Source organism: Phocoena phocoena, chromosome X, assembly GCF_963924675.1.
Source record: "Phocoena phocoena chromosome X, mPhoPho1.1, whole genome shotgun sequence".
Taxonomy (NCBI): Eukaryota; Metazoa; Chordata; class Mammalia; order Artiodactyla; family Phocoenidae; genus Phocoena; species Phocoena phocoena.
This window is the reverse complement of record NC_089240.1, coordinates 16,532,992-16,547,037: the sequence shown is the minus strand read 5'-3', so window position 1 is coordinate 16,547,037 and position 14,046 is coordinate 16,532,992. Positions and strand designations below refer to the sequence as shown.

The window sequence follows — 14,046 nt, the reverse complement described above, 5'->3', positions numbered from 1 at the left end:
TGCTTGGGGAATCTTAGCAGCCTCTAACTTGCTCCCTTGCCTCCTGTGATTTGCTTATTCCGTCCCTTCACTAGTAACACAGTTATTGTCCCAAAACACAGTCTGAGTCATATCACTCTTGTGCAGACCCCTTCCAAGGAATCTGTTGCCTATAAAAAAAAGAGACCAGACTTGTTAGCCAGGTCCAGCCCTAAGCTGCCTTTCTAACCACATTTTTCCATGCACCCTCTGTTTTTTGGAGCATAATATATGTTTTCATGTATTTTTTAAAAATTTATTTCTTTTATTTTTGGCTGCATTGGGTCTCTGTTGCTGCCTGCAGGTTTTCTCTAGTTGTGGTGAGCGGGGGCTACTCTTCGTTGCGGTGCGCAGGCTTCTCATTGCGGTGGCTTCTCTTGTTGCGGAGCACGGGCTCTAGGTGCACAGGCTTCAGTAGTTGTGGCACACGGTCTCAGTAGCTGTGGCTCGCAGGCTCTAGAGCGCAGGCTCAGTAGTTGTGGCGCACGGGCTTAGTTGCTCCGCGGCATGTGGGACCTTCCCAGACCAGGTCTCGAACCCGTGTCCCCTGCATTGGCAGGCGGATTCTTAACCACTGCGCCACCACGGAAGCCCGTTTTCATGTATTTCTATCTTTGTTCCTGACGTTCTCTTGGCTAGAAATAGCCTCCTGATCCCCATCCTTTTCTTATTAAACCCTGCTTTCCTTTTATGATCCACTGTAAAGCCTTACCAAAGCCCCCTCTTTAGCTCTTGTTTCATTTGGTCTCTAACTGTTGCTGTTTACCTTCCTATTTCCCCATATAGTTGATCAACTCCTTCACAGAGGGTACCTCATTAGCGTCACGTCTCCCCCATTACCTTTCATATGGTCTGTCTTTAAAAATGCTTGTTGAATGGAATCTAATCTAATCATACACACACAGACACATACACACACACACCCATCCATAGCTCTAAAAAGTTAGTGAACGGCAGCAATTGTGTCAGGGGTCCCCAAGACCACCCCGGGTTCAGTGATTCGCTAGGGGGATTCAGAGGACTCAGCATTGGTGGCGCTCGTAGCTGAGATGTTCCAGCGGAAGGCCGCACAGCACAATCGGCACGGGGAATTGGCGCACGGGCGAGTCCAGAGGACACCAGGTGTGGCTTTCCAAGAGTCCCCTCCCAGTGGAGTCACACAGGATGTGCCTGAGTCCCCCAGCAGCGAGCTGCGACAACACGCGTGAAATGTTGCCAACCAGGGAGGCTCGTTAGAGACTCGGCGCCCAGCGCTGGTCACATAGGCACCCCCTGCCAGGCACATACCACATTCCAGACTCAGAGCAAGAAAGCAGATGTTCAGCATAGACCATATTGTTTGCACAATTTATGCACTCATCAGTGGTGGAAATCGTCCTGAAATCTAAGTTCTTAGATGCCAGCCAAGGGCCAACCTTATAATCAGACCTTTCAAACGATAGCGGTCAGGTATGCTATATTAACTCTTTTCTGCACAGCCATATTTTTGAAGAGCTTATTTCCACAGATGGTAAGTGCCTACAGAGAGGTGGAAAGGATCAGTGTGTTAGAAATGGTCAGGGAATGTACGCTAAGTACTGTGATTTCTACTCTCTTCACCAAAGAGGTAGGTTGTAAGCTGAGTCATGGAGAGCAGGACTTAGAATGGGCTACAGCCAAAGGTCCATTTTTGGGAGTAGAATGTGGAGTTGGGTAGAGACAGGGGTATGCAAATTATAGAGGACCTCGAAATCTGGGTAGAATGTAGAGGATGTGATGTGGTGACAGTAGGACATCTTCCTAGACTGAGAAGGAGAAAGTGGTGTTTGAGGCTGGTGGCTGGGTGAGCAGGTTCTGGGAGGAGGCGAGGTGCAGGAAGATCAACAAGGAAGCAGTTGACTCAAGTGTCAAGTTATGAAAACCTAGAGGAGGGTGATGCTCGTATGTCTAGTTCAGCATTCTGCTTATAATAGGTTTTAAAATAATTGGAAGAATGCAGGGATCAATCCGAGAGATAGTGTAGAAGAAGCCATGTCAAGGGTGAATGTGATTCAGAATAATTCCACATTTTTATAAACAAGATATTTCAGTGGAAAAAGTTTTTCAGGATTATTATAGTTAGCGTTTCCTTTTACATTTGTTAGTAGGCAACAGATATTTTATTTGAAGATCAATGTAAATGATGTTTATATTATATAATGAGTAAAGAAATAGGATACAATGTATTCTGGCTCTGTTTAAAGGAATGATGTTGACAAAAATATATATGCATGTATTTTGAACATTTCATTAACCAAAATAGAAGAATTTTCTTCAGTACTGTTTTTGTTTGGAATTAAACGTTTCCATACTAATATAAGTGCCAAAAAATAAATCAACTTTTAAATTTCTTTCAGTTTTAATAATGTAAGATCCTAGTAAAAGGTAAGGATATGTGTATTAATAAGTTTTTTAATGTCCCAGAAAAACATGTCATTCTACCATTTTTGCTCTTTTATTAGTTGCATGGTCCTATGTCCAGTTTGTGGTTGGTAATTTAACATTTTGCATAGCATCACAGTATAGAATTCACATTTGTTATCCTTTAATCATAGTCTTATTGTTATTGTGAATTCCTTTTCCTGTGTTTATTGAAGCCATACATCTTCGTACATTGTAGGTAACCATCCAAAAGCAGGAAAGCTTTCCCCGCTCTAATAGCTTTCTCTGCTGTTACCAGTCATGCTAGAAGAGTCCATATAGTTTTAGAATTAGATACCATATGATGACAAAGATAAAGTACCCATTTGAGGTTGTGCGTGTGTCACATCAGGCTCTGTTCTTGAGGGACTACGGTTTAAGAGTCTTGAGTTTTTGTCAGTGATGTCCCCAGTGAAACTCGCCCAAATAGCAGAATGCTGTTTTCATTAGCTTACTAATACCAGCCTATCAAGTGCCATATATATTTTTTGTCCTACTGACTTATCATTTGATATCCGCGTTGATGTGTTTTGTTGTTACTTTGTGTCTTTGGGAATCCATATAGCTTTGTGGGGATCTTGAGTGCAAGCGGTAATACATTAATTAAAATATTTTGAAAATTGCAATGTAAACAAAACTCTAGCTCAGATGTTTTAACCAATGCTTCTTTTGAAGTCTGTATTTCTTCTGTTTTCTCTCAATAGGAATATACAAACATTGCCCCAGCAATCTAATCTGGAACTGTTACAAGTGGAAATGACACTACAGGATGATATTTGGGAGCATCTTTTTGTCAAGAGTTAGAATTGGCACTAAAGCACTAATACTGTAACTATCTTGATAAAATAACTTTATTTTTCCGTAGTGGAATGCTGCAACTTTTTTACCCTTAACAATTGCTTTTAAATTACAGTATTCAATTTAAAAGTTGTATTAACTACAGCTTCTTTTGCAAAAAGTCTCAAAAGGGCATAATTTGTTGATGCGTTTTTCTCTGAGCATGGTTTCATAGAGAACTGAGTTATATCCAGACGTTTCTATGTTGAAAGTTTTGCTTATGTAATAAAAACAAAAACAAAAGTACCTGAATTGTATAGTGTCTGTACATGAAAGAACTTTAAACAGTGGCCTTACGTAGCAATTTTTATACCAGATTTTTCTTTTTCTGATGACATTTTGGCTTACAACTTGAAGTTTTCTTAAGCTTCTGAAGATCAAGGTCTATATAATTCATACATTTCATATTACGACATAAGAAGACGTAAGAAAAGGTGCTTCAAATTTTCCATCAGGTACTTATGAGTGTACTGAATTTTGAGTAATTGGTTCGTTCAGTTTTTTTCCACAACTATTTGCTCTTTTCCAACTTCAAAATGCTATTGTGGAAAATACATAAAGATTTTATAATCTGTATTCCATCTTACTTTCCCTCAGGGTAAGCTCATGCATATCATATTTTTAAAGGCTTTTAAAAAACCTGACAGACAAAATCTCATATTCAGAAATTGTACTTTACTACTACAGCATTACACATTTTGCGAGCACATATTATAAAGTGTTTATTTTCAGTTCAGTTGTATTGAGTACCTACTATGTGTAAGATAACATTGGTAGGATTTTAAATGATATTTTAGGTCTCAATACCTTATTTCTTTATGTTTTCTGTGTTCTGCTTAATAGTACATATACATTCCCAATTAAACTTTTGTGAAATGTTTAATTGTAATTAAATAAAATACTGTTGCTCCTTCTGCTTGAAGCAGTTACTTGCCAGTTTGTGAGAACATTATTTTAATTTCGTGTGAGAATTACAGCCCTTGGTAGGAACTGTTGATATTTAAACCACTGTTTTGCACTTACAAAGACAGAACTTTCTGCATCAAAATCTGGTAAGAACTTAACTTTTTCATGACTGGATTATGAAAAATCTTATTGCAAACGTTTAATTTTTTAAACATGCCTTTAAAAGATAGAGTAGCCATTTCCTTAGTGGGTCAGCAGTAAGGGGGCAAGAGTGCCTGATGCATTAAAATTGGGTAATAAATTTAGATGGATGGCCTGTCTTATGCTGTGTACTGTCTCTATAGGTCAGTTTTTTTTTTTTACATTCCACTTATGGCAAGAAAAAAATGCATGCACACAGCAGTATGACAACTTTGTATTGTGTTAAGTACCCATAACATCTGCCTTAAATTTAGAAAAAATTTTATTTCATTTATTCCCATACTCTGAGGAACAGTTATAAACCTCGAATAGTTCATCATTAGGTTAATGCATATTTATTGCACAGATTCTGTGCTAAAATTATAGCAATGAACAAGAGAACAAGACACATAGAGCCTGCCTTTATGGTACGTACAGCCTGATAGGGAAAATGGACATTAAACATAGAAATGTAACTTGGGGACTTCCCTGGTGGTCCAGTGGTTAAGACTCTGCACTCCCAATGCAGGGGACGCAGGTTTAATCCCTGGTAAGGGAACTAAGATCCCACATGGTGCTGGGCGCGGCACGGTGCGGCACGGCCAAAAAAAGAAAAAAAAATGTAACTGACTAAACAAAGTTGGTTCTCTAGCTCTATTTTTACTTATTGTAGCACTTAAGGGTAAAATGGTTGATTCAATATTAATCATTCCACAACCGGTTTCCTATTTAGGCATATTTGAATATACTTTTGGTACTGTCTCAAAATGCAAAAAGCATGTTATTTGCAAAATACCTATTTGTAGCATGGATGTATTTAGAAAATATTGAGTGCATAAGATCTAATGGCTAAAAAGAAGGGCTTGCTTTATAATTTAAAGTATAAAATAAGGAGAGGGACCATGTCTGTCTTGTTCACCATAGCATTCCCAGCTGCCAGCATCCTACTTGACAAATGGTAGGAACTCATTAAATATTAGTTGCATGAATGAGTAACAAATCGACTATGTCTATTAGGAATTAAATATCTAATTTTTGTGTGGAGGTTGAACAAAAGGTTATCCATAGCACTTTTTATTGACTGGAAAGAATTTGAATTCTTGAATGTGTAAGACTTCAGAAGAAAAGTTATTTTGATAAGTCACATATCATTGCCTTCTCACCTTCCTCCTCTGTGTGGTAGGCCCTCCTCTGGCCCTGGAAGACAAAGGTAATAAGACACAGTTCCTGCTCTGAGACACCTAATCGACTGTTGGGGAAGACATTCACAAAAACAAAGAACTGCAACCTATAGTGTGAAGTGCTATACCGAACATAATATACTAAAGGTTGAGAGAGAACTTGGCATTCCTGGTTGAGCATCCCCTGGTCACATTTCTTTCTTATTGGTTTCATAGACCTCAAGAGGCACTATTCCATTGGTGGTTTTGCTGGTTTTAAAATTTGATGGGTTGGGGGAAATTGGGTAAAGCATACATGGGATCTCCGGATTATTTCTTATAGCTACATGTAAATCTACGATTATGTCAATGTAAATTTCAGTTTTTAAAAAATCAGCCATAATCTTATCACAGATAAAACTACTATAAATATTTTGGAGGATACATTTTTTTCTGTTGGAAAAAACTATTATATTTACATTATAATAATTTATGTAGATGCATCATGTGGACCATCTTTTACCCAATAAATCCTACATTTTTCAGTAGTTTTTAGAAAAAGGATGGGGATACTTTCAGGTGGAAGGAAGCAGGAAAAGTAAAGCTGGATCAGAAACTCTCCTTTTCCACTATCTGGCAAACTCAGTAACCGGCAGCCACAGATTCGCCAGCAGCAACCGAACAAGGAAGCACGGAGAAGATGCCAATGCAGCAAGGTGAGGTGTGACTTGCAGCGCCCCTCCACCCCTTAAGTAGCACTGAGCGAAGAAACTGGAGTGATGTGGAACCCTGGTATGTACAAAGGGACTGGTGCGGTGACCAGGTCATACAGAGGAGAGTCAAGGAAAATCCTTGGGAAGGTGAGGGCTTTGCTTCTGTCTCAGGACTTCAGGGAAAGGGGAAAGATTCACCAGGACAAGGCGTTCTCTGGGTTGCAGAGCAGCCTGGGGAAACCAAAGCTCACAGGATAAGATACACCTTTTGGTCCAGTGAGCACCAGTTCTGGACACTTAATGGGAACCCAGACGAGAGAGGATACCAGGTTCCCCAACGAAGTCCCACCAAAAGGAATGGTTATTAGCTCTGAATCCGTTAAAATATACAACTAAGGTTTTAAAACTGAGGAATCAGAGATGTAGAATAGAATGTAAATGTTATAAATCGTGACAAAAATGGAAGTACGTTAATCAGTCGGGGCGTGGTGGAGGTGGGGTGAGGTGGGGTAGGGGAAAATGGGATGAATTCTAAGAACTAACCACCTCATCTTTCATGGGCAGGTGTCATGTCAAGTTATGGTGTCTAAGATTGTATCATATAAAATAGAAAAAAACGTAGTGTCCAACCTTAAGTTTTTCAGTCTTTTTCTTGACCTTAATGCAGTGGTTCTCAAAGTATGGTTCCCCAACCAGCAACATCAGCATCACCCGTGAACTTGTTAGAAATGCAGATTCTTGGCCCCACCCCTGACCTACTGAATCAGAAGCTTGGGGGGTGGGGCCCAGCACAGTCTGGTTTTTTTTAAAAACGGATATTATGTATGTATGTATGGATGGATGGATGGATGGATGGATGGATGGCTGTGTTTGGTCTTTTGTTGCTGCGCGCGGGTTTTTCCTGGTTGCAGTGAGCGGGGGCCACTCTTCATTGTGGTGCTCAGGCCTCTCATTGCGGTGGCTTCTCTTGTTGTGGAGCACAGGCTCCAGGCACGTGGGCTTCAGTAGTTGTGGCATGTGGGCTCAGCAGTTGTGGCTCACGGGCTCTAGAGTGCAGACTCAGCAGTTGTGGCGCACGGGCTTAGCTGTTCTGCGGCATGTGGGATCTTCCCGGACCAGGGCTCGAACCCGTGTGCCCTGCATTGGCAGGCGGATTCTTAACCACTGCGCCACCAGGGAAGTCCCCAGAAGTCTGTTTTAACAAGCCCTCCAGGGAATTCAGATGCTCGCTCAAGAGTTTGAGAATCACTGGCTTACTTGGGTCTTTTAGGAACCAGTAGACCTTATGATGAAAAAATATTAATCTGAAGTTGAGCAGCACCTTCAGTTTCATTTCTAATTGTTTTCTGTAGCATTCAAATAAAGATAACTAAAACTTTTAAAGATAAAAAGTATATCAGTTTTCACCATCAGTAGTGTCTGTACATGAACGGAGAGGTCAGGACATATGCCCACCCACTGTTAACACAGATGGTTTTTTAAGTGGTGGGATTATGAGTGACTCTTTGTGCTTTTCTGTATTCTGGTTGAATATAATGAACATTGTATCATTTTTATAAAATAAAGCCATTTTTAAAAAAAAAGTGGTAAGAATATCCTATCCATTGTGTATCTGTTACTAAAAATTCATGTAAACAAGCTTTACCTCCAAGGGCTACCTACTTCTCCTTAGTCCAGAGGGATTTTACTGCCTGTGTCCCTCCCACATCATCAATGTGGATAAGCTTATTTATGTGTTGTGTTAACTTTTTAATAAAAATTATTGATTTCTAATAATTTACAATTACATATAATTTAAATTCACTTAGAATAGTATGTAAAAGAAAAATTCATTCATAATAACACTGCTCATATATATTTAGTGTCAACTAACTTTTGCTATTTTTTATTAGTCTTTTTTCCTGAGCTTTATCTTTTTGGTAGCTGAGATAATATTTTATTTATGTATATTCAACCTTTGCAGATAGTCACATACATGTTTAAAATGTGTTTGCAGTTTGTATGACATTCAAGTTTACGTATTTTAGAGGGCATGGGATAGAATCCTATTCTCAGGAAGCTAAAAATGTCTTCTATTTGTCTATTTATTTATTTATTTTTGGCGGCACTGGGTCTTCGTTGCTGCGTGTGGGCTTTCTCTAGTTGTGGCGAGCAGGGGCTACTCTTCAATGTAGTGTGCAGGCTTCTCATTGCAGTGGCTTCTCTTGTTGCAGAGCATGGGCTCCAGGCGCGTGGTCTTCAGTAGTTGTGGCACACGGGCTCAGTAGTTGTGGCTCGTGGGCTTAGTTGCTCCACGGGATGTGGGATCTTCCCGGACCAGGGCTCGAACCCATGTTCCCTGCATTGGCAGGCGGATTCTTAACCACTGTGCCACCAGGGCAGTCCCCTAAAAATGTCTTCTAAAACCCTGACTTATTAACGTTAAGAAAGCTTGTTTTTGCTGTACGTATCATTTAAGCTATTAAAAACTAGATTAAACTTTACAGGTAATTTTGTAAAGTAAATTCTTACCTCAAATTTTAATCCCTTCTAATGACATTTAAAATAATATTTAATAAAGAAGAAATTGACTCCAATGTTGTGAAGTTCTTGCTGATGACAATATTCTGCAAGGGATTGCAGGGAACACAGTGTGATTAATTTAATGGTCTCTTAACAACTATGGTGAAAAAATGTTGCCTTAGAAGTTCCTCAAAAAGCTAAACATGGAATTACCATATGATGCAGCAATTCCACTCTTAGGTATGTATATACCCACAAGAATTAAAAGCAGGGACTTATAAACTTGTAGTTGCAGCATTATTCACAAAAGCCGAAAGGTGGAAACAACCCAAGTGTCCATCAACAGATGAATAGATAAACAAAATGTGGTCTCTCCATACAATGGAATCTTATTCAGCCATGAAAAGTAATAAAGTCCTGATATATGCTACTTCGTGCATGAGCCTTGGAAACATTATGCTAAGTGAATAAGCCAGTCACAAAAGGACAAATATTATATGATTCTACTTACATGAAATATCTAGAATAGATTAGAAATAATTTTCTTTCTGTTTTAAAAACATTTCTCCATTGCTTTGGCTCCTACTCCCGTATATGTGAACTGTTTTTTAACCTCTGAGAGATTTAGAACTTTCTCTTTTTCTCTGATATTCTGAAAGTTATCAACTATGGGTCTTTTGAATGGGTCCTTTGTTTAGCTGAGCTCCTGTTGGGCCCCTTCTGCCTGGAGACTTAGATCCTTCGGTTCTATGATAATTTTCCCCTTCCACCATCTCTATTTTCTGAAGCTCTGTCCAAACCTCCCAACCCTCGGGGCAGCACCTGGCTATCTGGGCTCTTTTTTCAATTGTTTACTCTTTTCATCACCTTTGCTTTGTTTTCATTCATTTTTGTCTGTCTTCCAGAGCCCCCAGCTGTTTTGGTGTTTGTTGAATTCAATTCTTCTCTCTTCCCTTCCTGACCTTCTCCCCTGGACCTCTCTTCTCTGTCTCCTCTGAGGCCTCTCACCCTCTGTCTGCCCCCTTGTGCTGGTGGTCCTGAGGGCCCATTCCCTGGCTCTCTTCTCTCCCTCCACATTTTTCTTAGATGATTTAATTTATATGCATGTCTTTTGATATCATGTGTTCATTAATGTTTTTTTTAAAAAGTTATCTCTACCCCTGACCTCTCTCCCCAAGCTCTACACACTTACTTCTATTTGTCACGTAGAAATTTCCACCTGAATGTCCTACAGCTATCTCAAACTCATCCTGTCTGAAACTGAAATGAACCCCAAAAGTGTTTTTCCTCTGTTCATGATCTCGGTTAATAGCCCCTGGATTCACAGAGAGACTCAGAATCCAGGCAGTCCTCTCAGATGCTGCTTTCTCCAATTTTGGGGGAAAAAAAATCTATCCTTGAATGACCAAGGCATTACTTGATCTCACCTTTATCCCATCTGATCTTGGTAAATACCCAGTGTGGTGTGCAAGGCAGGTGGGGGGGTAACACTGCCACAACTTTGAGATTACCAGAGGTTAAACGACTTTGCCAAGCTTATGTAGTTACGAGTGGTGGAACTGGCAGCCAAGCTTTCAGACTCAGACTCGTCTGTTCTGACCCTAAGAATAAGAGCTCACAGGCTTCTCTGGTGGCACAGTGGTTAAGAAGCCGCCTGCCAATGCAGGGGACATGGGTTCGAGCCCTGGTCCGGGAAGATCCCACATGCCACGGAGCAGCTAAGCCCCTGCGCCACAACTGCTGAGCCCCCATGCCACAACTACTGAAGCCCACACGCCTAGAGCCCGTGTTCCACAACAAGAGAAGTCACCGCAATGAGAAGCCCACGCACCGCAACGAAGAGTAGCCCCCGCTCGCCGCAACTAGAGAAAGCCCGCGCACAGCAACGAAGACACAACGCAACCAAAAAACAAGAGCTCCCAAGTACTAAGCACTTACTCTGTGTCAAGCAATGTCCTAGCACTCTCCATGTATTAACTCATTTCATCTTCACAGAAAGACTGAGGTAGGTACTATTATTGTCTCCATTAGGAAACTGAGGCACAGAGGAGGTAAGTAATTTGCCCAAGGTCACCAGCTAATAAGTGCCAGAGCTGGGATTCAGACCCAGGCAGAGTTTCTTTCTTAAAGTCAGGTGTACTAAGGTATGACTTACATACAGTAAAATTCACCTTTTTTAAAAAAATTTTTGGCCATGCCGCATGGAATGTGGGATCCTAGTTCCCCAACCAGGGATCAACCCCCCGCCCCACCGCCCCCGCATTGGAAGCACGGAGTGTTAACCACTGGACAGCCAGGGAAGTCCCTAAAATTCACCCTTTTAAGGCATACAGTTCAATAGTTTTGACAAACGTATACAGTCATTTAATCACCACCACAGTCAAAATATAAAATACTTTTATTGCCACCCGAAGTTCCTCTGTGCCCCTTTGTGGGCAGTCTCCTCTCCCACCCCAAGCAAACATGGATGTGTTTTCTATCCCTATAATTCTACCTTTTCCAGAATGCCATATCAGTGGAATCATGCAGTATGTGGCCTGTTGTGTCTGGCTTATTTCAGTTAACATAATGCTTTTATGATTCATCCTTGTTGTTGTATATATCTCACTAATTCATTCCTTTTTATTGCTAAGTAGTATTACATTGTCTGGATGTACCATAATTTACTTATCCATTCGCTACTTGATAAGCATTTGTTCCTTCTACCTTTTGGCAATTACAGATTAAGTACAGGTTTTTCTGTAAGCATATCTTTTTATTTCAATTGGGTAAATGCCTAGAAGTGAGATTGTCGGGTCAAATGGTAAGTATATGTTTAACTTGATAAGAAATGACCAAACTGTTTTTCTAAGTAGCTGTATCATTTTACACTCTGGCCAGCAAAGTATGAGAGTTCCAGTGGCTCCACGTCCTTGCCAGCCTGTCATTTTGTTTGTGTTTTTAGCCATTCTAGTAGGTGTGAAATGGCATTGTCACACATTTCAACCAATTGTCTCTCCATCTATCTAAAACTTTTTTAGTTGGAAATACACTTACAGAAAAGTTGCAAGGATGATACAAGGAACATCATTTGAAATACAGTTGGTTTTTTTTTTTTTTCAATTTGCTTTCAGTTTTGGCTTTTTCCCTTTTCATCCTTGTTCATTTGATTTTTTGAATATATAGAATATTAACATACTCCCACAAATCAAAAACTATACAGAAGGACACACTAAGAGAAGTGTCACTCCGTCCCATATTCCTTCAACAATGTTCCCTCCCTCTCCTTGTAGGTGACCAACTTCCAGCTTCTCCTGCCTGTGTTTTGGGGAACGACAAGCAGATACGTGTATGTTTTCTTACTTCCCCTTTTTCCTTACACAGAAGGAAGCATCTTTTATATCCTCTTTTGCACTTGGCCCTTTTCACTTAAGAAATCCTGGAAGTCACTCCCTGTCACTTTGTGAGGTTGTCCTCCTCCTCCTTTACAGTTGCAGTCCTCCACATGTCCCTATGCCATTATTCAACCACACTCGTGTTCAGACATTTCGGTAGTCTCTGATATTTTGCAATTACAAATAATGCTGTAATCAATAACCTTGTGCATATTTATTTTCATCTTGTTGGAGGTGAATCTTCAGGGTAAATTGCAAGAAGTGAGATTGTTGGGTGGAACGGTAAACTGTATATGGAATGTTCTTAGATACTGCCCGCTCTACTCCACAGGAGTTGTACCAGTTGGAATTTCCCACAGCCTGGCCAGTGGAGTGTGTTGACAAGCTTTGAATTTTTGCCAGTCTGATCCATAAAAGTGCTATCTCAGTGTTGTTTTAATTTGCATTTTAACCAGAGGTATTTTAATTAATTAATTAGAAGTACAGTTTATTTACAATAATAGTTTCAGGTGTATAACATGGTGATTCAACATTTTTATAGGTGGTACTCCATTTAAAGTTATCACAGAATAATGGCTCTATTTCCCTGTGTTGTACAATATACCCTTGTTGCTTATTTATTTTATACATAGTAGTTTGTGTCTCTTAATACTCTACCCCTATCTCCATACTTCCTCTCTCCACTGGTAACCCCACTAGTTTGTTCTCTATGTCTGTGAGTCTGTTTCTGTTTTGTTTTGGTAGCTGGTACGATCTTCAGGTACTGAAACACATTTTACAGACTCCCAACTTGGCATTCTCTAGAAAACTCTGGAAATAGTTTTCATCCTTGAAAAATTTTAGCACACATGCCTCCCAAATGGACAGAGGTGACTTCTGAGCCCTTGTACCAGTTTTTTTTTTTCAGTTTGGTCTCTTCCTGTTCATGTATTAGCTGGTAGGGACTCTTCTAAAGCTTTCTTGCCCCACCTAATGGGCAAGGAAGGGAATCGAGCTGTTTTTTCGACTGCTGCCTGGAAACCAGTTGAGACTCAGTGCCCACTAAGATGTTCTAGCCTAGCAGACCTTAGCACAAAACAAGATTTGAAAGAGAACAAGATATGGAGATTTATAGTCATGGCTTCAACATACTCCTAGAGCATGGATAGCTAAACCATGTTTGGAGAGTGTTAATAAAGGTTGTTGACATCTTTTCTTAGCTGTGCTAATTGCTACATGTGTAATCTTTGGTCACAGCTGTTGCTATAGTTAGTCTCTAGGCCCTCAGGTGCTCATTTTAAAAGTTATTTATTTATGCAAAATGAAAATAACTTTTTTTCTGGTTATAAGAGTAACGCATGCTTGATGGGGGACCATATCCTAGAAAGTAGGAGAAGGCATAAAGAAGAAAATGAAAATTTATTGTATGTATTCCTACCACTCAGTGGTAACCAGAGTTAACAGTTTGGTGTCAGGCCTGTGGGCCTTTGGCACATGTATACTCACTGTGCATGCAAACACACACACTCACACACACTCACATTTTCCTACTCTCTCTGTATCTGTCTCTGTCTCCCTACATAAACTCACACACACATATGTACATACATACGTGCATAACAAAAACACATTTTTCTGCACATAATACACCCACACTTTTAAAAAATAAAAGATAGTAGTGAACTTACTATTTTGTCTTTTTTCACAACATACAGTGAACATCTTTTGCTATTCATCATAAAGCTCTATAGCATGGTAGTTAATTGCTACATAGTAGTCTTTATAGCTGTACCTTAAACCTTTTTATCATGAACATGTATTTGTTTATAATTTTTCAGCATCATGAACAGTGTCTATGAACATAAATTTCTGTACATATGACTATTTCACTAGCATTAACTCCTAGAAGGAGAATTGTTGGGTCGAAGAGTGCATGTT

The 14,046-nt window shown here is 39.9% G+C and overlaps 1 protein-coding gene across 2 annotated transcripts in view; it reads left to right on the top strand.

The window, feature by feature from the left end:
- The window catches only part of BCLAF3 (BCLAF1 and THRAP3 family member 3), a 47,344-nt gene extending 44,153 nt beyond the window's left edge, over positions 1-3,191 (top strand). For both annotated transcript variants that reach the window (XM_065901224.1, XM_065901223.1), the window contains exon 11: positions 3,162-3,191. In XM_065901224.1, the coding sequence (XP_065757296.1) occupies positions 3,162-3,191 (30 nt within the window). The remainder of the gene's footprint in view (positions 1-3,161) is intronic.
- Positions 3,192-14,046: the final 10,855 nt, after the last annotated feature.